Source organism: Anolis carolinensis, chromosome 3, assembly GCF_035594765.1.
Source record: "Anolis carolinensis isolate JA03-04 chromosome 3, rAnoCar3.1.pri, whole genome shotgun sequence".
Classification (NCBI taxonomy): domain Eukaryota; kingdom Metazoa; phylum Chordata; class Lepidosauria; order Squamata; family Dactyloidae; genus Anolis; species Anolis carolinensis.
This window is the reverse complement of record NC_085843.1, coordinates 51,202,157-51,227,974: the sequence shown is the minus strand read 5'-3', so window position 1 is coordinate 51,227,974 and position 25,818 is coordinate 51,202,157. Positions and strand designations below refer to the sequence as shown.

The window sequence follows — 25,818 nt, the reverse complement described above, 5'->3', positions numbered from 1 at the left end:
TTTTTTTCCTCAGAAGGAAAACCTGGGTCAAGCAACAACAGTTAGTAGTGACCATAGCTGGTATTCAGTACTGAAGCTAGGGATTCATAATCGAGAGTTATGGATCAATAAGGTCTCTGCATTCAGCAAAGACTACATAGTCTTACTATAAAACTATGTAAAGGATTTGAAACAATGCATTTAATACAATATGCATCTTTTAAAAAAAATGAAAACATGGGTGCATTTCAGCCTCCAAGAATCTCTCCTCCTTGAACATGGATTTGCTGTGAAATTTAATGGTGTGCCTTTAAGCCCAACTGAGTGAAAAAGAATTTATTTCTGAAGGAAAGCACACATAGGATCAGTGTAAACCAAAAATGGGCAGCCCTGCTCCCATCACAAACTGCAGCCAGTGAAACAAGCTGAAATATCTCTGGCCCCTTCCACACTGCCCCTATATCCCAGGATCTGATCCCAGATAATCTGCATATCCCAGGTTATCTGGTCATGGAGACTCATACAATCCAGTTTACATAAGATAATCTGGGAGATGCTGGGATATAGGGCAGTGTAGAAGGGTGTAGAATTCTCTCTCAATTCCCTTTCAAAATAGCAATAGAAAGTGACATTGTATCTGCAAAGGAGGCATTTAGGTGGTAGCATGGTGTTCTGAGTGTTATATGGATGTAATAGAAGTATTTTTATTTGTTTTTGTGCATTTGTGGGTTTTCAGCATTTGGGGCAAATTTGACTGAAAATCACACTGATTTTTGTTAAAAACAATAAGAATGAGGGTTGGGGGACAGAGGTATTTAAAAACCACAAAAATGGGATCTAACAACATAATGTGGCCTGTTGATTACACTATTTCCACTCCTGGTATAAAGAACTACAGGCAATCCAGGGGAAAGAGCAAAAAATTCAGGAAAACTTCCAATGCCAGTTGAATTTTCTGAAAGTGTTGTTTTTCTGGGTGGTTGAAGGCAGCATTCTTGTGTCCATTATGTATCCTGGGGATTTTACACTTTAACTTTCAATATCAGTTTCAGTAGTAAACAATCTGTGAACACTATGTTCGAGATGATCATGCAGTTTCCTCTATATCACTGTAATTTTCTGGCAGGAGTCTCACAACTCATAGGTTGGAGGAAATGCAGATACAAGATCAAGTTGTTGTAGCTTGAGTTTCATTGCTCTGTTGTTGGAATTAGACATGCATTAACTCTATTAATGTGCCTTTAAAAAAATTAAAACAACATAAGGCAGGATTTCTTTATTCAATTCCCAAACAGCAACAGGGAATTTTTGGATGATATTTCTCAGTTTCTTTATCCATCCCTGACTTTCCATCTCCTCTGTAAAAGTGGGCAATGATTATTGTTCACTGACTGTGAACTAACCTGTAGCATCTTTCATATATATAGATATAGATATAGATAGATAGATAGACATAGACATAGATAGATAGATAGATAGATAGATAGATATGTGTGTGTGTTGTGTCCATCCAAAAAGTGTCTTCCAATTTCTTGAAAGCCTTTTTCCTCTGTAAAAGGTGCATCTGAATTTCTATCCCATTACCTAGGTGTTTTCATACCTATTTCATTATAGTGTTTGCCAGCTCACCTTACCATAGTAAGTAAGTAAGTAAGTAAAAGTTTATTTGGATACCGCCCTCTCTCCCGAAAGGGACTCAGGGCAATTTTCAATATAATTTCCATACAATCTTCCACATTATTTTATGCAGTTGAGAGTCCTAGAAATCCTTTAATAAGGACTTTACAGCTTGAAGCTTCTATTCCACAGATGTTGTGTGATCATCAATGCAAGATATGTACCAGTTTGAACATCTTTGTTATCACACTTCTCTTCATTTGCACAATTGTTGAATCTATGGTTCCATGATTATGGTTCCCCACCTTCCTTCCACACTTCTGCTGCTCCATAGTTTATTTTTATGATTCCTTAAAAGTGATTTTGCAGCTCCAGCAAAGGAGAATCCATAAAAAGGTAAACATTACTGTAAAATATTAAATATACAGCTTGGTAATAGTAAGATGGAGAAGAATGGAAAAAGGAGAGAATCCTGCCACCTAATGTCACTTCACTGCTGGCATGCTGACGAGGAAGGCAGATCACAGAAGATAGATGATGGAAATGATGCAGAAAGCTATTTATGGGTCCTTCCCATCAAAAGTTGTAAGCCAAGATATGTAACTGTTCTTGTGGAAAGACATATTGGTTTGAACCCAGCAGTAGCCAAATTTTCCCCATGTAAAAAGAATTTGGGCTGTTACATCTAGTGGCAAAGAACAACTCACCTGTATCCTCTCCATTTGCCCCCCTAGTGGATATCATGTCCTTGTTTCTTTGTCATGTTAGCATGGCCAGCAAGATCAGGCAATCTAGAACAACAATGTGTTTGTAGTATGCCTACTTATTGATACACACACAAAATATGCTACCCTCTTTGCCTGGGAGTAAAGGACTCTTGGATGTAAAAAAATCCATATCCCTCATAGTCTAATTTAATCCAAGTAACATTCTGTTAGGCATCATGCTGAAGTAATTGTGTGTTGGACTAACATTATGAGATACAAGGGTTCATAGCCAGCCACATTTGGGCAAGATGCATTATCTCAGCCTTATGGGAAAACAACAGCAAACTCTCATCTGAACACACCTTACCAGGAAAAAAAATTATGATAGGATCACCATGAATCAGAGTTGACCTGAAGGTAAATAATGACATCAAAATGTCTAACTATCATGTGACTTTTGCAGAGTCTTATTTCTTCATCAAGGCTATGCAGAACATATATGAGACCAATATCTTATTATAGCAGACCATGATCAACTTTTATATTCTAAGATATATAGGATTTTGTGTCTGGATTTTGTGTATATATAGGATTTTGTGTCTTCAAGTCACCTGTTGATTGATGGCAAATCCATCAATGTCATGGGGTTTTGTTAGGAAAGGAATATTCAGAGGTGGTTTTGCCAGTTCCTTCCTCTGAAATATAGACAAAGTTTCTGTATTTGCTTGTGATCTCCCATCCAAGTACCAACCAGGGCTAACCCTGCCTAGCTTCCAAGAGCAGTCTGGATCTAGTGCCCATCCCTGCCTAAAAGATGACAGGCAGCTATGTTTGCCCTCCTTGCAAGAAAACAATGTTTCCTATATTGATTCATATTCCAGATACACATTCTGTTAAAGTGAAGAAAAAATAGGAGAATAATATTTAAAAGGTGGTTTTGAAGCAGGTACCAGTGGGACACATGCTGATGTTACAGTCTTATGTATATAGTGCTGGTATACCTCTTAAAGCAACACTCAATTCAAACCATTTTAAAGTTCCTGTCTACCTTTTCCTTGCTTTACACAGTAGGAAGCAAAATGAATGAAAATATATGTACCATACAAGTCCCCTACATGATAATAAAGCAAGATGTCTTTCATCATTCACAGTTAATTTTAAATATAGGATTAGAACATTTCCCAGTCCTCCCATTCTTCTTGCAAGGCAGTACTTAATATGCAAAAGCAATTCTACGCACTGGTGTTTGAAAATGATACTTGCTTTAGCAAGGCACATAAAACTTTAAGGTACTGAGAAGGCTATAAATTATCCTTCCTGTTACGAACATCCAAGGGAGACTGAGCATTTCAGGATGCTTTTAAAAAATGAGGAAGGGACTGTGAGGCAAAAACCCAATAAATAAAACCTGTCTTGGTTGAAATAAGTTTTACAGTGATTGAGCATCTATGTATTAGCAAAAGAGATCTCAGATCTTTGAACTAAAGCAAGACTTATGTTTCTTGCAAAATTCGTATAACATAATACTAATTTGCTCTTCTTATTATCCCACGTGAGCAAACCGAACAACCCTGTCTTTCTCTCACAAAATGAAGGCAAACCTATACTGTTGCCTGGATCTTTCATCTTTTCTATAACATTATGGGAAGAGCTAAGATATGGATGAATATGAAATGAGTATATCTACAAGAGTGCCTCTAACCAAAATAGTTATGGATCTTTTTCACCCATCTCATCTGGTCATTTATTTCAATAAGCCATAGTAAAATGGACAAAGGTTGCACAGTGTCTTTGTGAATATTAGATTTCTGTCTTTAGTTACACAGGAAAAAATAGTACAGTTCTTTTGCATAGTGATTGCCATTCCTATATATCCCAATTTAGCATTAACAATGCAAAATACATTCCATGAAACATTTACTCAGCCTTTATATACATTTTTTCAATGTCATATAGTATTTTTTGTTGTTGTTATTTACAGTCAAGTTACCTTTATCTTTTGATGACCCTATGAAATTTAAAAGTTTCGATTATCAACTATCCCTGCTAATGCCTTTTAGGCAGAGGAAGTGGCTTTTAAAAATTAAATATATCAATTGACCTTCATTTTTTCTTATTGCCTTCCACTTTACTGAGGGTTATTGTGTTTTCCAGTAAGTCATCACATCTACTGGTGATCTCCAAAGCATAATAGCTCTAATTTAGTTTGTAGTGGGAGTTCTAGAGAATGTTTCACTTATATTCAGATTCCAAAGCTTAGTATAAAACAGGTCTATTTCAGAAACTGCACAAGCCAGGTATTATGGCTATAAATGGTATTATGATAGCATTTGTAAGTAAATTTGTTATTGCTAAAGCTAAGAATAAGAACTAATTTGTCACAAACAGATGAGACATTCAGTGGTGGTAATCCTGCATGCCTCAACGTAGTTCTGTCTGGGGACCCATGCTGGGTTGAGCCATATATCACTCCTTCTTTACCATATAGCTTCTCTACAAAAAGCATGGCCGTTTTGTGTCTTGTGGGAAGTGTGTAGGATTGGAGAAGTTCTGGTTATCTTCCCATAGTCCAATGCAAAATTATGCTCGATACCCATGAGATATGGAATGACCACAGGAAGGAAGTGTCAAAGGCTGTACATTAGGTCTAGCAGGGTCGACTGGGCACGATGAGGAGGGAAATACCAACTTCTGCAATCTCAAAAAAAGGAACATAGTGGGCCTTTGGTATCTCTTTGGCTTAGTTCCAGAATCCTGCTTGGACACTAAAATCCATATACAATGTCATAGGAAAATGACACTTATATAAAATGGTAAAAATCATGGTTTGCTTTTGGGAATTTTTCTTTTTCTGAATGATTGAATATGTGTATTCAGAATCTATGGATATGGAGCACAGATCACTAACAGGATGTCAGTCAACATGAAATTTCATAAAATTCCCTTTCCCTGATCCTGATACACACACACCACGTTTGCTTACAGGAATTTGAGAATGCTTTCTCTATTTCTGTGGAAAGTAAATGCACAGATTCCAAACTTATTAGACAAACATATTTAGCCTGTCTGTGCTGTTAGTTTTGATGTGGGGGTGTAAATCCTGACTTGTACTTATGAAATAAGACTAAAAAAATTCTCTTTAAGTGATCCACGAGTTAACAGTAGGGCTTTATTTTTGCTGCTTTTAGTCTCTGAGGAAACGTGCATATCTCTAAAAAGTGTTTTTTTTTTTACAAAATTCTGTAAAAATGTGTAGCACAGGAAAATACTAATGACTGCCTTGTAAATAGAAGCAGCGTTTTTCTTGCTTTCTGATGAATCAGCATGTCCTGTTGTGCTTGTTCTTGGTGTGCACTTAGCTTCATAAAAGAAAGAAAAAAGATATTTATCCTTCAAGGAAACAGAAGAGTTAGACAGAGCAACAGAAACATTCCGTATTTCAGTCATAGGCTTGAGCTATCCCTTGAGGAGGTTGGAAAGTCTCCAGACTTTTTGGCCCTGCCAAGAAGATTAGTGTCAACTGGAACCTTAGTAATGGAGATTCCTCCCCACATATTCCTATTTGATAAATGCAGTTATAACCTTGAAGGGTGTGGATGCTGAATCACAGAAACAGGGGGAAATGATGACTCTGGGTTGATTTCTTGAAACAACTGAATGGTGGCATTAAAGTGACTTGATGTGTTTGTAACCCAGCAACAGGAAAATATAGAGATTGATTTCAGAGTTCTAGCTGCATGATGTTATACTAGTATAATGGATGAAAAGATCTGAGGCTTATCTAGATCAAGGCTTCTTAAACTTTTCCACTCACAACCATTTTTGGCCTGAGAAATTTTTCTATGACCCCAGTGATATACAAATATAAAAAGGTATGCAAGCCAATCATTTACTGATAACAAATCAGCATTTGCAAGGCGTGCTAAACAAAGTGATTTCCCTTTTTATGAAGGACAGATAAAGCACCTTCTTCTGTGTCCACTGTAAATAATGCACAACAGATTTTTTATAAAAGTCTAAAACAGATAGTAGTTTATAGTCAGAAAACTTTTACTATTGCTAATTTTTGTTGAGCTAAGGGGACTGCATTTGGGGTCAGGACCCACCGTTTAAGAAGCACTGATCTAGATGATACAGAGAATTTCTTCAGCATAATTGCATTTTCTGAATTATGCTGTAAAATAAGACTGTATCCTATATCTAATGTTTGCCTGAGATTATTATTGCAGATTAAATGTAAATTTTAAAAGCATGCCTAAGTTTTCAAGCAATCACCTCTGCATTCCAAAATGTAAAAATACTTTCATTGTGTTTATTATAAAAATATAAATGTTCCCACTACAAATCATTTTACATTAGTAACAGGCCATCTACAATTGCACAATGTAATTAATAAACTCAGTAAGTAATGTTTTGAAATAAACATTAAAAGTAAATGCTGATTTGCCAGTTCAAATCATACCTCTACATTGCTTATTGGATTCTAAAGTACAGCAAAGACTATGTAATATGTTAACAGAAATAAATAATATATGTAAAACCCACAATATTTTAAAGATACAAAAGCAATAATATGGTACATATTTTTGTGAAGACTTTGTGTTGCTTGTTTGATGTAAATCATAGTCAAAGGCAGGTCCTGTACAGGCAGATGGCCACAAAATTCTATTTCCTCTACTCCACAGATTAAGAATTGTACACTGCTATGTTTACATATGTACAGGGGGAGAAAGGGAGTATGAGCAATAGGAGGCCTCTGGACAGTACAAATTTGTAAAAAAGAGAAGATCAAAAGCTATTTAAAAAATTTCTGTAAAAGAACATATTTCCTCCTGAACAAACAACAAAATTCATCTTTCATATAAACACAATCTGAATAATATTCCAAGGTGGGCTACTCAACTCGGAGAGGAAATTAAGGATAGGCAAAATTTTATTATGAAAAATTGCAAACAAGTACATATTTTCCTTTTACAACAATTTAGGGAAGACTCCTGGACAATTGGTTCCATGTGTTATTATGGAGATCAGCATATAATTATTTTGATTTTCAATTGCTTCTGGCTAGCATGAATTGTGGGTTAAGCATTTGGAGCCAAAGATGCTGATGGAAGGTGCTGTTAGTATGACAAAGATAGTGTGTATTTATGGTATTACAGCAGAACATTGGTCTGTTTACATTGATATCATATGAAAGAGTCAGAGATGTACAAGGAAAGTACACCAGTGTTAATGTTAGGGTGCCATTTTGCAGTGCTACTTTATGTGCTCTGAAATTTGAACACAATCCTCAAACAGAATGGCTCTTCAGGTCTTGTGAGATCTGTTGTGTTCAAATGTGTGTAAAAGATGTCAAAGATATTGTGAATTGGGTACATGCTGATTTTTGAGATTGTTACACAAAAACACACACAGTCTATAAAGTATCTTGCAAGAGCACTGATCAATTACAACCCTGTGCATATTTACTGAGTAGAAATACCCCTGTATTAAATCGGGATTATTGTACTCTCCCGTGTGTTTAGGATTTCAACCTTAGAAGTAAACAATATTATTTGCCCTAGGTGGATATTACTGGTATAAGAACTAAAAATCTTCCTTTTTTCCTTCTTTTTTGATCCCAGGGAAAGCTAAGTGAATTGTCTTTTTATGAAACATCACATCATATACTTTGAAAGACCTTCCAATAGCCAGGTACATTCTGCAGATAACTCCAAATATATGCAAGTATGCAAGCTTATGCTAAATGGTGGAAAATATATAAACAGCTCATCAAAACCTTTGACCCTATAAAAACATGATTGTGTGGTTCCTTACTTGTTTGCACTACACCATATATTATGAATGAAAATTTCCACCATTAGATACAATGTAGTGCATCTATACTGTAGACTCAATTCAGTTTTACACCACTTTAACTGCCATGGCACAGTACTATAGAATCAAGGGAGCTGTAGTTTTACAAGTCTTTAGCCTTCTTTGCCAAACAGTGCTGTTGCTTCACCAAACTATAACTCCCATGATTCCATGGCATTGAGTCATGCCAGTTAAAGTGGTGTCATGCTGCATTAATTCTACACTGCAGATACAGCCTTAGTATGGTCACAAAGATCTCTGTCTGCATGGAAACTATATTGGGGCTGTTTATTTGGAAATGTCTCATGGAATCATCCAAATATTAAGAATGCAGCCAAAGCCTGAGAGAAGTTGGCACTTGGTAGTCACAAATCCCATAAAATCACATATAAATAGAAAAAATCAGGAACATACATAAAAGGGAAATAAATAGGCCTTTTATATAGAAAAAGTTAAGACTTGTTTTCTTTAAAAAAGAACACACACATCCAAGCTAGCCCCATAACAAATATTATTGGTCTATTGCCTCCATTTGATCCCAAACATTATCCATGTTTTCCTTCCACAGTTGAAATGGAATATTGAAAGACTATCATTGCAAATATGGCCAGAAAAGTCTGAGGTATCATCCCCAAATATCCCTACTAGAAATATTTTAGAGAAATAAAATGCTAATCACCTATCCTTTTCACATATAAAAAATACTGCAAGGGGTAATTCCTTTACTTGCTGCTGTAGACAGGCAGTCAAAACACAGCATTACATCCACAGTTTGCTTGCCTTTTGCAGAATTCAGTCCATTGACATTTGAATGGCTCTCTAAGGTACACGGAAGGATTTTTAAAAACATCTTAAAACATTTTTTTTTCAAATGCATCACTTGTTTGAGCAGTCCATTATTACAAAGGGGGGGAAAAGCACCCTCCTCCAAGAATAAGAGATAGAAAAAGTGTTTTTCATTCCTACTTTAAGGCAATTGAACTCATCTTATGAGTCTCTTTGGGGGCATGCAATAGCCACCCAAATGTCATCTTTCCCACATTGTTACAAGAGTGCCTTTTAAAACTTGCTGTTTCTCATTCATTGTCATGACCTTTGCAGTAACATCTTCTTGCCTCTTGTTGTGTCCTGAGCATCAACGTTTTGGTAGTTTACACAGGAACAGGGCCATTCTTTGTATGCATTTCTAGAGACTTAATACTGCTAATAAGCTTTCTCTGTGGCCCAACAATTGTCACACCAACCTTCTTCATGTCACTGGAAAACACAGAGCACATCTAATGAGTTCATCATATATGGAAAGTATACCATAACAAAATAGTCCACAACATAAGCATGATTACTTTTCATCATATATTGGGTTAACTTGAATTGTTCAAGTTGAGTGAAAGACACTGGAGGATATTTCTTAGTAGATAAACAATTAGCTTTTGAAAAGTGTTTCAATATGATCTCAGATCTTTTTCGCTGTGTTGGGTAGATTCTCTTGATAAATTATGCCTAGCTTTAGAAGTGAGAAATTGCTAAATGCACATTAAAATGTGAACTAAGATAATTTCTTACATTTTTGAATAAAATCAATAAATTAATATCTGATTCTCTCATGTTGTTCTACATAGGCCTGAGGTCTGTTTGGAGACCAGTCAGAGCAGAACAGTTGGTCTATCACCTAAGGATAGAAAGTATATTTGAAAATATTTATAAATGGTTGAAAACTGGTTTCTTGAGTGTCACAAAACCCCAACAAAGAGAATCCCAGGCCCCATCTACACTGCCATATAAATCAGCTTGAATCTAACTGCATTATATGGCAGTGTAGATGAGCCTGCAAACAAGTGATAAACTATACATTTATAGATTTATTTTAATTCATGTTGGGTTTTTTGGTACAAAAAGATTTTTATACAGAAAACTAGTTATCCATTCCAAAAAACCAAATGAATTTTTTTGCACAGAATAATTCTGTGCATCTGAAAATGGTCTTTGATTTATCTGCTGCTGTTGTTTCCTGAATTGTTCCATCATGTTTTAACATTTTCTTGTCATTTTTGTATGGCCATATTAGGTTGTTTTATGGATTACTGTAAAGTACCTTAAAAGCTATCTCCTGCAAAAGAGGGCTGGAAAACCATTAAACAAATAACAGTTGAGTAATTAATTAATATATTTGAATTCTTAACTCTACATAGAATTGAAAGCCTAACCTAAATCCTGCATGAGAAGCACAAAAAGAATTAAAGAAGCAATATTAAGGTATTGACTTACTCTGAGGAAATCTTGGCTATTGTATCACATGAGCTGTATTCTACTCCTGTGAATATGTCCTTACATTGTCCTATCCGAATGCCATTCAGCCAGTCACCTGTTGAGCGGAAAGCGGAGATTTCAATGCTGCTTTGGTCCAGAAGGAGATTTGAGGGCCTAAAACAAAATGAAAATTGTTATAGCAAGAGAGCAGAAATACAAAGAGATTAATTTTCTATCTAAACTTAACTTCAGTCCCAGCAGAATCGTTCAAATAATTCAGAGGCTCCTGGTCAGGCATAGAATGTAATGGTTACAGAGCTCATATATGATTGAAATTGTTGTTTTAGCTGGAGAAAAAAAATGTCAAATTGAGGGACCAAAGCTGACTGCTGTATTCAGTTACCTGAGAGAAAGCTGCACTGAGCTCAGTGGAAAATAGTCCTGAGTAGACATGTATTGGATTGCATTGTAAATGAACCACTCAGTGTTTTAGACTTGAAAATCATTACTGCAGTGCCAGGTATATCACTTAATACATATTACTCTTGAACAGAAACTTTCACAAAGTAGTGTAAGTTATTTTAAGTTAATAAACATTGCCAAACAAAGCTCCAGCAGGATACTACTTTATGACAATGATTAATTTGCTTAATCTCAGATTAAATTGATTGGTCCTCTGGCACACACTGTAAATTCATGCACATTATTATCTGATGGCTCAAATAAGAGAATGAGTGATGGTTTGAACCATGGAATTATATTTGAAAAATATTGGATGCCTTGATTAAGAACCTGTGATACAAATTGTTGCAGGCACAAAAGCGATGAGCACATTAGCAAAATTAAAATTTTCAGTTTCTTTCTGGAGGGGATAAGACACAGATTACATCTCTGCATGTGCAATACTCATATAGACTCCCATAGACCAGTGATGGCTGGTAATTTCTATGTCAATGGATCAGTAAATTTGCTCCAGAGTTTAATCCAGACCTTAAAGATTTCATCTATCAATCTTTCTAGTAACCACACTGAATGGCCACCCATATTATAGAATTATATGAATTGTTAGAAATGGTTTGTGTTGTTTGTGTTACATGTAATTTGACTTTGTATTGTCCTAAGTTTGAATGGCATTGAATTGTTGCCAGCTGTTAACCACACAGAGTCGCTCAATGAGGGAGGGGGTGGGGTATAAAACAAAGTAACTAAATTTTATGTACGAACAGGTGCATATATTTTGCTACACTACAAGTAAACAAAATTTCTATTTTTGAAGAAAAACAGTATGTACAGATTCATAATATAGAAGTTCTTTCCATCCCCTTCAAAGTCATACATTAAAAGTAGTTTACCTGTTTGAAATTACCATAACTTCACAAGCAAACAATAATGACATTTTAGTGCCTAAGAGAGCAATCCTATTATTGCTTTGCTCAGAAGACAGTCCTGTTGAGTTGATTAATTTTGCTCCTGTAAATAAGCATTACAGTGCTAATTCCCTTAAGAAGCTGCATTTCTTGTTTCATGCTTACTGCATTTCATGCTTATTTATATGTTTCTAGATCTATCAATGTGTTGAACACTTCACAAAAGATGGTAGGTGTGGAAAGAGCATCAAAAGTCTCCAATATTTTCATTTTACACTAAGTTCTTTCTCTTAGTTTTCTCCTTCCCTACCCTCTTCAGCACAACCAAATAACAATGAACAACAACATGACAACTGTTTTGAGATATATTGGTTATTACTATCAGGCCATTCCTTATGATAATTGAGTTCACATCCTGGTAAGGATGTAGGAGACATCCTGGGAGACATTTGTGTTGCCTTTAACTGGAGGGGACTGCAGCTGCTTCAGTGTTGTAGATCAGCCATCATGGCCTGTATTCCATCAAGAGATGGAGTTGGAAACAGATGAGGCTGAGGATTTTGCAGACAATTCTGCTTCAAGCCGAGGCCCCATGACCTTGCAAATGCCTGATATGGTGATTTCAGAAGAACCACTAATTGGCAGACATTCCGAAGTCTTCATCATTACCCACACCAGATGGTGTTGACCTGGGTAAAGATGAGATGTTTAATCGGAAGGAATTTGTTACTAGAGATAGAAGCAAGAAAGAGGAAGTGAGAAGGTCTCGAAGATTAGCTCACAAGTCGGATGGCTAACTTTCCCAAGGGAAGTTTTTGGGGGTCCTGTACTCTTACAGGCTTGAGAATCCTTAAAAGTATTCTTGTTGCGGTGTCAATTCCAGTTTCCAGCTCCTTGCCTTGTCTTCTGAATCCGTGCCGCGTTTCCAGTTCCAGGAGAGTAGACCTTGCCTTGTTATCGATTCCCGAGTAGACCTTGCCTTGTTACTGCGACTTCCTTGTTCCTGAATAGAGATTGACTTTGCTTTGTTTACCTTGCTTCTTTGACTTTGCTACAGGACTTTTCAAGCGGATTTGCAGTGTTTTGTTTCTGCTATTGCTTCATGGACAAACTTTGATTTCTAAAGGAAGCTATCAAGCTTCACTTGTGGATTACAAATTGGACATTGATAAACTCTTTCTGAAGTGCAATAGACTATATATTATGGACTATTTCTTCTGACTTTCCACCTTAAATGTGCATAGATATATATATTCTGCTTCAATAAACGGCTTGTGTGTTATATTGGCTCCAGTCTGGTTTTCGGGTGCTTGCGCTGCCTTGGGGTGCAACATTCAGCTATATCAGCAATGAGCATGGACCACCAATGTATCCAAGGGACTGGGCACTGGAGGTCTTCAGTATACCTGATATATGTTCATCCTTTTTAATTTAACATGTTTTGCTGTTGCTTTGTTGTTTCTTTCAGATTTCAAGTTCTAATCTGGGACCATACCAGGATTGTCATTGCCATTTTAAACCCCACTTCAGAATGAGTGATCTGGCTATGGTTGAATTGTTGGGGAAGAGGGAGCTTTGGTGGTATGGCCTACTTCCAATGTTGTTGAGGTGGAGTAAGGGACTTCCACCACACATGGTGGCCACTGGGGTAATGCCTAGGTTTGCTGAAGTGCAAGGAACTGATTATTCAAACCATTTATGACATGAGGATCATGCAGTCTGATTGGTTTGGGTTTTCCCTAATGTGGTCTACCATTTTGCCCCAACCAGGGTTAAAGATCAAATAAGTCAAAACTTAAAATAATGTGCCCTATTTCAACCCAATTTATGTTTTCTGGTCCCTTTATTCCCATGGTTGATCAGCAAAGAACTGACATCGCTAATTTTAGGCCAGCTGTCTAGAGAAGTACTCTCAAACAAAGTGCTCATTTGTGCATGCATTGTTAGTTCACAGGCACATCATGTGTTTGGACTAAAGCCATTTCCGTAAATATCCATTTCAAAAATAAATCTAAGTGACATGCTAACATTTATTAAATGAAATGCAGAAATGCACCTTGCTACCTTGTATTTGTCTCTTGAAAACCTAATTTTTAAAAATGCATAGTGTTTTTGGACATAACTTATAGGATCCCAAGTTATATATTAAAACATATCTGATGTAAAGTTGAACATAATCCTTTCTTTTCTGTTCTTTTTTAAAAGACAAATTGACTTAATCACTACTTTGGGATGGGATGGCGGAAATGTTTAAGCAACATGACAAAAAACAGTGTGGCAGGATTAGCAATTGTAGCAGTCTAGTAAAGCTTTCATGTTTATTGCTGGGACCTAGGTATAATGGAGACAAAACTATGAGCTGATCATGAATGCAAGTAACCCCAGAATAAACCAGTGTTGCAAAGTATCATTTTTCTTTCTTGTAGGATTCTAGACCAAATAAATAATTAAATAAATTAGCTACTTCCCTCCTTGGAGAGGACATCTGGACAGTTTATCAATGAAGAGGAATTTGTCTCTTGCTGTGAAGAGTCTGTGATGTCTCCTCATGTGCACCAAGGGAATGTGGGCTTTCAGAGCATCTGCATTCACTGGCTTCTACCCTCCCTCCCTTTGACCCAGCCCCTAGACAGCAAGTCTAAACATGAAATTTATGGGCTGGGTGATGTGTGCCATAAGCTCACACTTTTACTAGACAAATTAGATGGAGTGCAAGTCGTGCAGCTGTAAATGATGTCCTGCAGGGTTCCACCTGATCTTTCACAGCTTTTCATAAATCAGGTCCTACTAACATCAGACTGTGGTCATTAAAAAGAAATCATGGAAATTGCATGTTTGCTCAAGGGAAGGGAAACCATTTTACCCATCACCATTTTCCTCCACCCACTCCTTTCTTTATTTTTGCTGCTTCCTACTCTCACTAACTTCACTTGAAAATGTTCTTGATGTACTGATATAGAAAAAGAAAATTAGACTCCACATTAGTCATTTGGGCACTGGCCATGTCTGGAATCCTGCATGCATGCTTGGACATATGGCTCATAAATAAAAAGAGAACAATCTGCTCAAGAGTGAGATTCCAAAGTATATGTTCCACCAATGGCCTCTTGCATTTGGCTTTTATGGACAGACCTATTATGTTAACAGCTGGAATTAGCCTTGTTCTTTTGCATGAAAGCCTGGAGAGCCATGGTTTGCTGTCATTAAGATGGATGTTGCCACATTGCAAAGGACTTTCTGTCACACCACATCATGACTTGAAATAAACATATAAATAGCAATGGAGCTCTGCCTCCTGCTGATACAAATCACAGTCCCCAGTGTGCCAGCTGTCCAGTTGGAAAGAGATAACTTAATTTGTAACCACTATCATCAAGCACTATTATTTGAGAGGTAACATTGTGCTGCTAAAAGGAACATTGGATACTGTTCCCTGTAAGCTTCCAAGTCTATTTTTACTCGTCACCTTAGCTAGCTTCTTTCTGGTGTGCTTGAATGCATCTATCTGTAGCTAGTAATTTTAAAAAACATTTTTGTCTATGTAAACCTTGCTGGATCTTTCAATGAGCTGAAACATGACATTTATTGCTTATAAATACATGTATGGAGCAGAATCCAGGACTAATTATAAGACCAACATAATTATCGTCTCAGACTTAGGAAAGCACAAGTGTTTGATTATATATATATTTTAAAACAACAACATTATCTTCATTGCCAATTGGAAGCATGAATGTTTCCTCTTCCCAACAAGAGACCAGAAAATAAATGACACACTGAGGAGACAATGAGATATTTTGTTGACTCTAATTATCTCAGCACTAGAAAAACTCCAGTCTTTTTAATAGCTATATATGCTTGTTTTACGGTGTTGCTCAGAGTAAAAATTAGTAACTGTGTTTTTTAAAATAAAATTGGCCTAGTTGTGTGCTATGTGTGTGTTTTTAAAAAGTAAATCCCTGCAGATTTGGAAAACAGACATCAAAGCCTTCATCAAGCAAGTGCCTTCCAGGTGTGCTGGACAACAAAGACCAGGATCTACCAGCCACACATTTAGCTGGTCCCATGGCTGTTTAGGAACTGTCATTTATGAATACATTGCCACTACATTTCTAAAACTCCATATAGCAAATCAATAAATCAAATGGAAATGATAGTTACAATGAATGTTTTATATTGGTTGATGTTATCTAGTCCCTCAGTACCACTTGTAGTAGTGGCTCTGGAAAAATGGCTATCATTTCTACTCCCATAAAGAGCAAAAAAAGTAGGAAGCATACTGATACTAAAGGTTCATTCACACAATTTTAGTACTATGATTCTATTTTAACTGCCATAGTTCCATCCAATTTGGTGAAGCATTAGAGCTCTCGGGATGAGATTCCTAAATGCCCCTCCCTAATCTGCCAACTCAGGATTCCATAGCACAGAAACATGGCAGTGAACACTATAGGGATGTAACTTTTCAGTATGTTTTTTTTAAGGACCAATGAGCATGTTCAGGAATTTCCTTCCCACTGTGATAAAGTTTTCAAAAATTGATACAAAGGTATTTACAATTAGGTTTTCATCTGCACAAAATTGACAGGTGATTATTTTGCGCAGAAAAGATCGTTTTCTGTGCAGAAAACACTGTTGCATGAAAAATAATATTTCACCGCAGTATTAAGATCTAGACTTTGGGCCCATCTACACAGGCCAAATGGGGCATGGCAGGGTGACTGGACTTCATGGTGTCCACATGATGCATGAAGCCAATTTGCCCTACATATCCAGAAAAGATGCTTAACACAGCCTTCCCCTGCATTGTCTGAAGTTGAGGGGTGGCCTGAATGTTCTCGGAAATTCCAGAGCACACCTGTACTTTGAGCATGTGAAAACAGTTGTGCCAATTATGTTTTAGAACTAGCCATCTCTGTTTACATAACCATCCCACTTTCCCCAAGCATGAGCAGTCTGGGGAAAGGGCATGGCATTTTCTATAACCATTCTGTCTTCACCATAGTGGCAGCCACAAGACTTGGAATTGCTAGCAGTTGCTGTTGTTTATAGCACTGATACTGGTTGGAATATCAGAGTGATCAAAGAGGGGAGGGGCAAATGGAAAGTGGTCAATTACTCCTTTTCTCCCTCCCTTTTCTGAGGGTTTGGTTGTCCAGACTCCTCCAGAGTACCCTGGTCTGCATCAGCTCTGATGTATGTGGCACATGTAGATGTTCCTAAAGTTACTCATGCTCATTCTCTTTGAAATTACTTTTAAGAGAAAGAATAAATGCTCAAGAACTCTTTGAGGCTACATAATCATAGTTATTTTGTTTACCTTTAACTGCTATGGCTACATCCTGTGGAATTCTAGGGTTTGCAGTTTGGTGAGGCACTAAAGCTCTCTAGCAAAGAATGGTATATGTCTCTCCCTAAATTGCCAATTCCAGGATCCCATCAAGTGGAAACCTAGCAGTTAAAGTTGAATCATGCTGCTATGAGACTGTAGTGTGAAAGGGTCCCATGTCCTAAGAATGGCCCCAGGAGAGCAAGTTCTATGCCTCTACTGTGTATATATTGATTCCCTCAGAAGGCAGCTTGTTGCTAAAAGTAACAGTAATTCATCTGCCTGTCCAGATGGTTTTCTTGGACCTCAGCCAGTCAAGCTAGCATTCACACACCTGGAAATCTGACACTGAGGAGGGTTAGTGGGAGAAATATAACTCTTCACCCTTACACTTTGCTACCAGCTTGCCTGCTCTCAACCTGTTCCATTTATTGAATCTTTCTAAAGTGACATGAATAGATACTGGGAGCTGCTCTCTAGATTTGACCCAGACATCTGTTATTTAGATTGATTCTGCCTTCCTCTTATGCTTGAAGACAGCATACAAATAGAAGATTTCCCTTCACACCCCCCCCCCATGGTTTCTTGAGATACTAAGCAACAGAATACATAATCTGATTTCCTGTAGATTCATTACTGAAGGGCACAAACCAAATCATTTTTAAGGGTGATTTTTTTTGTTATTTTCACCTCTGCACTTTTTATAATTCTATGCATTCCAAAGTAGACCAGACTTGTCTAGAAAATTGCACCTATAGCCAGAACAATCCAATGTTCCATTTAATTTTGATTGTACTAAGGACTAGTGTGTTTTGTGAGGTCATCTAGTTCTATGTACCTCACAAAACATGAATTAGATGCTTTATTTGTATTCTATAAAATGAATCTTTAGTACACAATTGATAAAGTCCCATGGAAGCTACTTCTCAATAACACAGGATGTTACTTGAGAGTATGGTGCATCCAGGTGAGCATAATCTCAAGCATAAATAATTAGCATGAGAGCCAACAGTGTTTTCTACATGTCCTGGATGCAGGGCTGTAGCCCCGGGGGGGGGGGAGTTAAGGGTTCAACTCCCCCCCCCCCAAAGGTTAAAAAAACACCTAGTTTACTCATGAGTTTTAACTGGTTAACCAATTCATGAGTACACCAGGTTTAACCTGACACATTTTGGGGGAGTGGTGAACCTTTAACCCCCTCCTCCTCTGGCTACATCCCTGCCTGGATGACACACATTATGGTGGATTCACCAGTTTCTAAAATGAGAGACTGATTAGCTTCCCATTTTACTTTTCAGCCTCACTCTTACCAATGATCCAGGACATTATTTTCTTCCCACTTTGAATCTTTGCTGCTTCCTATTTCATTGCTGTCTTACTTCTATCTCCTTTTCTAGACTTTCTATTCCATCCTCTTCCAGTTTTTTTTACCTTGAGATCCTGCATTCTCTCTCTCCTTTTGCATTCTTCTGTGTTCCTGCACTGCCTCTTCATTTACTTTATCATTCTGTTCTTACAATTATCTCCTCACTCTACCTACCCATTTCTCTGGTCATTTGCCTCAGCCTTCAAATTCTTTCTTAAACCACTGAAACTCAAACCCAGAGCTTTGCAAGCATGAGACTATATGTTGATAAACAGAAGGGACTGACTGACTGCTGACATGACAAAAGCAGTCACTGTACTGTATATTGCTCATCATGTCATGAGTTCCACTATTTTATAGCCAAAGGATAACCAGAATCTATGAAGAGTTGTGTCTTCTTCAATCTCAAGGGTACATGTTCTTGATATACAATACATTGCCTTCATTGGGTTGCATTCCATCTGTTCTCTAACTTAGACCACTATTCACAATTGTGAAGCAATGCTCAGGAGAGCAAGAAAAAAAAAAGCCGAACTAGACAAATAATGGAAGTGATCAAAACTGGATGAACTATGAATTCACTGTTTTCCTTTGTTTAAAAAAATCTAGACATTATAAAGGTTAAATTAGAATTGTGTGTGGGGGGGAGGGGGGGCAGGGATGACAATGGTCAGACACCCAGATAAAGGAATTCTGAATAGGTTATGCAATTCTCTGGCACACTCACAAAGTAAGCTTTAAGAAATGAAAAATTATGCCCTTAGCTTTTCATATAGTATTCCAGACTAAGACATTTTAGGAAAACCAGTTACAAATATCTAATCATAAAGGAATTTAACGAAGTCACCTAAAGAACAAGATTAATCATAAAACTATTCTACTGGTGCAGATAAAATAGTAGGAGAAAGTACTTTTACATTATTGAGATCAATCAAAAGATGAATAAGCGGTACTCTTACAGGGAGCTGGGGCCGGGCTTAACACAGGGGGCTAAACCACTAGCTGCAGAAAAATCCTGCTGATCAAAAGGCCGGCAGTTTGAGCCTGGGTCAGAGTAAGCACCCATTGTTAGCCCTAGCTCCCTACCCACCTAGCAGATCAAAAGCAGAAATGTGAGTAGATAAATAGGTATTGCTTTTAGTGGAGAGGTAATAAAGGCGCCCTTAAGGACATCGATTGGGAGGATGTCTAAGGATGTCAAAGCTCCTTGGCATGGAAGATGACAGCACTCCCCATCCCCCATGGCCGGAGTACAGCACAGCCTCCAAGATGCTGGAAATAAGATGGGAAATGCCTTTACCTCTGACTGTGTATTGTTTGTCCTTGTTACTTGTATAACTGCATTGAATGCTTGCTGTATGTGTGTTCTAGAGCCAAATATAAATAAAGTATATTATTATTATTATTATTATTATTATTATTGACAGAAAGGACAAAAAAGATGATTCTAATGTGCCAGCAAGAACATAGAACTTTGACACATACTATTCTTCCATGCCTTCTGCCCCACTGCTCTTTATTTTTCTGATGATACTAAAAGACTGGCATTTGATGTGATGATTTTGAGGTTTCCTCCCTCTGTCCATCTATAATGTAGCTTTTAAAAATGATTCTGTCTCTTTCATTGTGCTTTTAAAATATGTTTTTCTGAATAAACAACTGTTGATGTTAGCTGGTGCAAACACTCTGTTTTAGAGCTGAAAAATGTCGCAAAATCACTGCATGCATACACAAAGATTTATTAATGTAATTTATCCTGAATTTATTAGTGAAAGAAAGTGAAGCAAATATTCTGTAGAGTCTTGAATCAACGAAAAGTATGTTTATTTACCACTGTCCTATATGATCTAGCTTTAGTAGCAGAGGAGAGATTCAGGTTGTTCTCATACCAACTAACTAGCACATTTAAATATGCATGTGCATAACAACTGAACACAACAGTGGCTTGAACACATGCATGTTTAAAATTATTGAGGGTTAAATGAACATGAGGGCAGAACTTCATATCTTCACAGCTACAACTTTTTCTTTAAACATGAAATATGAGATTACTAGGATTATTTTTCTGTCCATTCAAGATTTCTGTCCTTGCTGATTATGACCTTGCTGTGTATAACTCATGGTCAGAAAACACTGTTCTGATCATGCTCATATTTCTAAATCTTTCATTCCCAAGGTTCAGAGCACCAAAACCTTTTCTGTTGAACATGGCTTTCTTTTGTTTGTCAGTTCATAGCTCATATGACTTTGAAACTTGGCATTCATTTGTCTCTTTTTGCCAGCTGGGTTAGTATCACTTGGAGAAAGAAGGTGCCCTGTTTGTTTCAAGCAAGATAAGCAGATAGAAGCCAGGCTCTCATCCCCCCCCCCCCAATCTATCCTACTGTCCCCTGGGAGCAAAGCTGTTAATAAGGAATAGCTGTGGGTAAGGAAGTGGGTGTTAGATGGAGCAAACATATTATAATTACTGGAGGCAGAGAAAGCAAACATATTCTTTTTCAGTGTGCAAGATGTAGAATGTAATGGGTCACCTTGCAGCCGCAGTGGTGATTATTTTTAGACTGCTGGGATTACGGATCAGCTTGTCCAAGATGCTGACAATCTGCTCAAACTTCGGTCTGTTGTTTCTGTCTTTTTGCCAACAGTCCAGCATCAACTGATACAAGGCAGCTGGGCAGTCCATGGGAGGTGGCAAGCGATATCCTTCCTCCACGGCTTTAATTACCTGCACAAGGAGAAGAGATTGGCAAAGATGAAGGACACTCAGTGAACTTCTACCTTCTTGGGTTGTGCAAGTCATAACCATTATATTATTGTGGATGATCCATGTTTAAACAAATGTATTCATTCTCTAAGTGGTCGGAAGGGCACATCTTCCTTTTTATCAGAGAGAGAGAGATGTGGAAAGAGTCACAAGAACATTGAGTAATGAGTAATACATCTCTGTAGAAGCTCATATTCAACCTTGAATGCTACTCAAATCTGATTAGATCAAACACAAGTCAATTTAATGCATTTCCTACAATACATGCTTTAATTGCTCCAAGGAGAAAACATCTGGATCATCACGCTACACTCACCCCCCCCTTTCTTAACAGTTTACAGGAATTGCTATTGGAGACACACAGAAGAATTGCTATGTGAGATATTCTAGGTTAAGATTGCCCACAAAAATTAGCAGCACTCCTCAGAGATTCAGACACCACAGATGCCAGGGACTGGACCTAAGAACTTGGCTGAGCAAATCATGTGTCACACTACTACTAATATATGGCTCTCTTTTGAATAATTGAGGGTATATGATAAAACGTAATGCTAATATCAAATATTTTATTTTAAATATAACATATTTCACGTGAAAAAGAGACACCAAGAGTAGTGCTTTATATGTACATACAAAAAGACAGAGCCTCACTATAAACATTTCTTTTAAATGATTCACAGAAAGAGGGCAGTATTCAGTAGCTTAACATAGCTAATAACAATCCCTGTTCCTTTTGCAAAAAGGTGGGGCATCTTGCCCTAACAGGCAGTCTGTTTTGAAAGACAAGCTTACAATGGAATGTGTGCAATACAGAAATATTCCTAAATCCTAAACTATTCAGTTATACCAAAAGTTCTGCATCATTCCATGGAATCAGCTGCATGTTCCCTGAGATATATGACTGATGACAGATGTGTTAAGGACCTAACAATTACATGGTGAAGCAATAAGGTTAGATTACCAGTAATTGCCGCAGCAAGCATATTTGTAGTCATGTTGGGGTTTGGGCTGGAAAGGTTGTGGCTGTGTGGTTTCTTTGTGTGAAATCAAATGGATTTTGGGTTTCTTACAGTTCTCTTGGGAAAATTACTGAAATGGGCAGCTTTAATGAAAACAGACTTTAGTAGATAGTACTAAACAGCTATTTTTTAATGTTTGATTTATGTTGAAAAATGGTGATAAAAATAATAAATGGTTAGATAATATAATTATTTTGTTCATTTTAGACACAGCAGCTTTCTACCTCTGACCAATATTTAACAGGTTGGAAATGAAGGCATCCTCCTTCTCCTGCAAATAACTTCTCGTAATTCTCAGATCAAGATCATAGATACTAGATTGAGGATGTCATGGAGCTGAGTGGTTTTCAAAAGGCTGTTTTTGTGACATTCATACATACTCTCCTAAATATCATTTTTCTACTAAAAAATTGGGGAGAACTGCTTCTTCAAGAAGCCTCTAGGAGTGGCAATTCACCTTTCAAATTTGTTGCAATTCCCTTCTACTGTTTAACAACTGATTTTTTTTTTTTACAAAACCAGCGTCTTCTTTCATTTGGCTTGGTTTTCTTTTTTTATTTTAAGCATTTTCAGCAGTTAATGTGGCTCCCTAGATAGAAAACTGGTTCCTGGGCCCACTGCAGGTGCCCAGGACTGTGCTCCAATAAGACATTACATGTGCCAACTACCAACAGAACCATGGTTATCTTAGTCAGGTTTTATATAATGGTTTCAAACTCTCTTTTGAAGCTAACCATGCTTAATGCTGACATTGACAACAGATATAATACCATAGCTAATGCCAAAAAAGAAGCTCCTATGTAACCCACAATTTAAAGATTAAGAAACTTTATATCTGCATCATTCCAATAAAGACATTGCTGCAATCTCTTTAAAACAATGTGATTTTTCTCTCTTGTGTCAGGAGTGACTTGAGAAACTGCAAGTCACTTCTGGTGTGAGAGAATTGGCCGTCTGCAAAAACATTGCCCAGGGGACGCCCAGATGTTTTTGATGTTTTACTACCCTTATGGGAGGCTCCTCACATGTCCCTGCATGGAGCTGGAGCTGACAAAGGGAGCTCATCTGAGCTCTCCATGGTTCGATTCGAACCAGCAACCTTCAGGTCAGCAACCCAACCTTCCAGTCGGCAGTCCTGCCGGCACAAGGGTTTAACCCAATGCACCACTGGGGGGCTCCTAACAATGTGATAACATACTGCATTATACTGTGTTAACAATAAGGAATTGGCTCCTGCTAAACTTTGTAGATGGGAGCACATTTTCTGAAATTATATTCCCTTTTGCAAATTTAACAAAAAGTGTCTAGTACCATTTACTCTTAAACATATATTTTTCTAGCATGTAAAATCTAACAATAAATTTATTCTCATTTGAAATACATGAACAAAGCTAGTCATAATATAATTGGTTCTTGTGGAATAAATCTGAACGAAAACATATAAATAATATGGTACATTTTAAAGAGGAACTGTGGGCAATATTGTTTTAAAAACGATAAAAGAACAGCAGATTTGTTTAAGTTATGGGCAGTACATTTAGAGCAGTATATTCAAAACTATCTAAGCTAGCATCTGAGTAAAAGTCATATAAACAATTTAAACAGTCACTTTGTGTTATCTGTTCACTGTCTCCAAAGTAATTTTCTTTGTTAAAATCTTTAATATAAATGTTCTTTTTCTCATTCTAGAAACTTCACTTCTAACTGGCTAGCAGTCATATAACAGCTCAGTAGAAATACAACATCCTCCTCCATGAGAATAAATTGAATAAGGTTTTCTCAAAAGTTATTGCAAATTCTCATAAATATAAAAGAATTTGGGTTTTCTTCTTGGGATTATCTGAACCATCTTTCATCCTCCATGCTGTATCAAGTCCAATGCTGTAGTCTCTTTGTTTATTTTACTGAAGGGCACAAGGCATTTTTGCAGGTAGTTGGCATACTTGTATATTCCTTATGAACTGACAGTGCATATCCACTTTTCTCCTCACCCCCTCAAAAAAAAGGAGCAGTGTATGTTATTATACTATATTTCCTGTCACAGCTTGAGAGTGTAACTCAAGATACTCACATCCTGATTTGACATTTCCCAATATGGTCTCTCTCCATAGGACATCACCTCCCAAAGAACAATCCCATAGCTCCATGCGTCACTAGCGGATGTGAATTTGCGGTATGCAATGGCTTCTGGAGATGTCCACCGGATCGGAATCTTACCTCCCTACAAGCAGAAAGGATCAAATATCACAGTAATGATATAGACACCAAGTCTTTCAGAATATATTCAATTCTTTACAATATGAAACTTCAAAACACTGCTGTCCTTTGGAAAGTGAATGACACTCTTACTTCAAAGCAAAATTCTATGGAACTACTATGCTAGGCTCTGTATTTAGAGATTCTTCAAACATTTCAATATATCTATATTGGCATTGCTTCCCATTTAGAAAAAGGTCTTGCCTATTGTGCACACACAAAATATGCCACAAATACCACAGTTAAAAGTGTCTATGCAGCTTTTATTCCTCAGGACTTGACTGGATGGTTAAAGGGCATTAAGAAGTGACTGAGCGGTGATAAACTATCCTAAGTATGCTTGAACAGCAGCAGAAATATTAAAATTGCTGTCATCAGCCCAGAATGATCTAATTGAGGACTTGTAATGCTATATCCGACATCTCTCCTTCATAATAATAGTGCAGGGATGACCAAACTCACCCTTGTTGTGTAAGCAGCTTCTGGATCATCCTCTAGAACACGGGAAAGGCCAAAGTCAGAGACCTTGCATACCAGGTTGCTATTGATGAGGATGTTGCGGGCAGCCAGGTCACGGTGGACATAACCCATATCTGACAAATACTTCATGCCAGATGCAATTCCTCGGAGCATTCCCACTAACTGGATGACAGTGAACTGAGCATCATGTTTCTGTAAAACATTTACAACAATTTCTCATCCCCTTGACACACGCAATGTTCCTATCTTCAAGCATTCTATGAAAGTCAGTTCGAACTTGGTGAAAATACTCTGCCAAAACACACCATTTAAAGTCAGAATAAAACTGTCCTAAGCATTGCCAAATGCATGGGTAATTTCATTTGTCACTTAAAATATGTATACTGTATAAACAAGAGCAAATAACATTTTTTCTCTCAACTGACTCTTTTTTCATCCACAGCAGAATGTGAATGACATAGTTATTGAGGCTGCTGACCTTGTTACTGAAAACCATTACATTCTGTCTTTTGCTTGGTAAAATGGGTATACGGAAAGACTGTGGGTTACCTATATAATAGATTTAGATTGACACTCTACCTAAAAAGGATTTGTGACTTTATTTTTTAAACTGAATGAAAAGTAACATTTTGTTCCTTCCTTTTGTCAAACACAGCACATGCAGGTTATTCCTTCTAGGGATGGAAAAGAAAAAAAAAAGGTTGTCAGACACATAGGGTAACCTGGTCAGAAACAATAACATTACAGTGGGGAGCTTTGTGTAGTTTTCACTCAGTATTTGCATAATTAAGATATTGTGTAGAATGAGTCTGTGCAGGCAAACCTGAGAAC

At 37.2% G+C, this 25,818-nt stretch overlaps 1 protein-coding gene across 3 annotated transcripts in view; it reads right to left on the bottom strand.

The window, feature by feature from the left end:
* Positions 1-6,595: 6,595 nt before the first annotated feature.
* Positions 6,596-25,818, bottom strand: part of LOC100567130 (ephrin type-A receptor 3) — a 267,235-nt gene continuing 248,012 nt past the window's right edge. For 2 of the 3 annotated variants that reach the window (XM_062974904.1, XM_016992540.2), the window contains exons 13-17: positions 24,970-25,179; positions 24,323-24,472; positions 21,000-21,193; positions 10,425-10,580; positions 6,596-9,416 (exon numbers count right to left, since the gene is read on the bottom strand). In XM_062974904.1, the coding sequence (XP_062830974.1) occupies positions 9,311-9,416; positions 10,425-10,580; positions 21,000-21,193; positions 24,323-24,472; positions 24,970-25,179 (816 nt within the window). In that variant the 3' untranslated portion in view covers positions 6,596-9,310. Of the gene's footprint in view, positions 9,417-10,420; positions 10,581-20,999; positions 21,194-24,322; positions 24,473-24,969; positions 25,180-25,818 lie in introns of those variants that run through there. The other variant, XM_062974905.1, reaches the window with a different exon arrangement.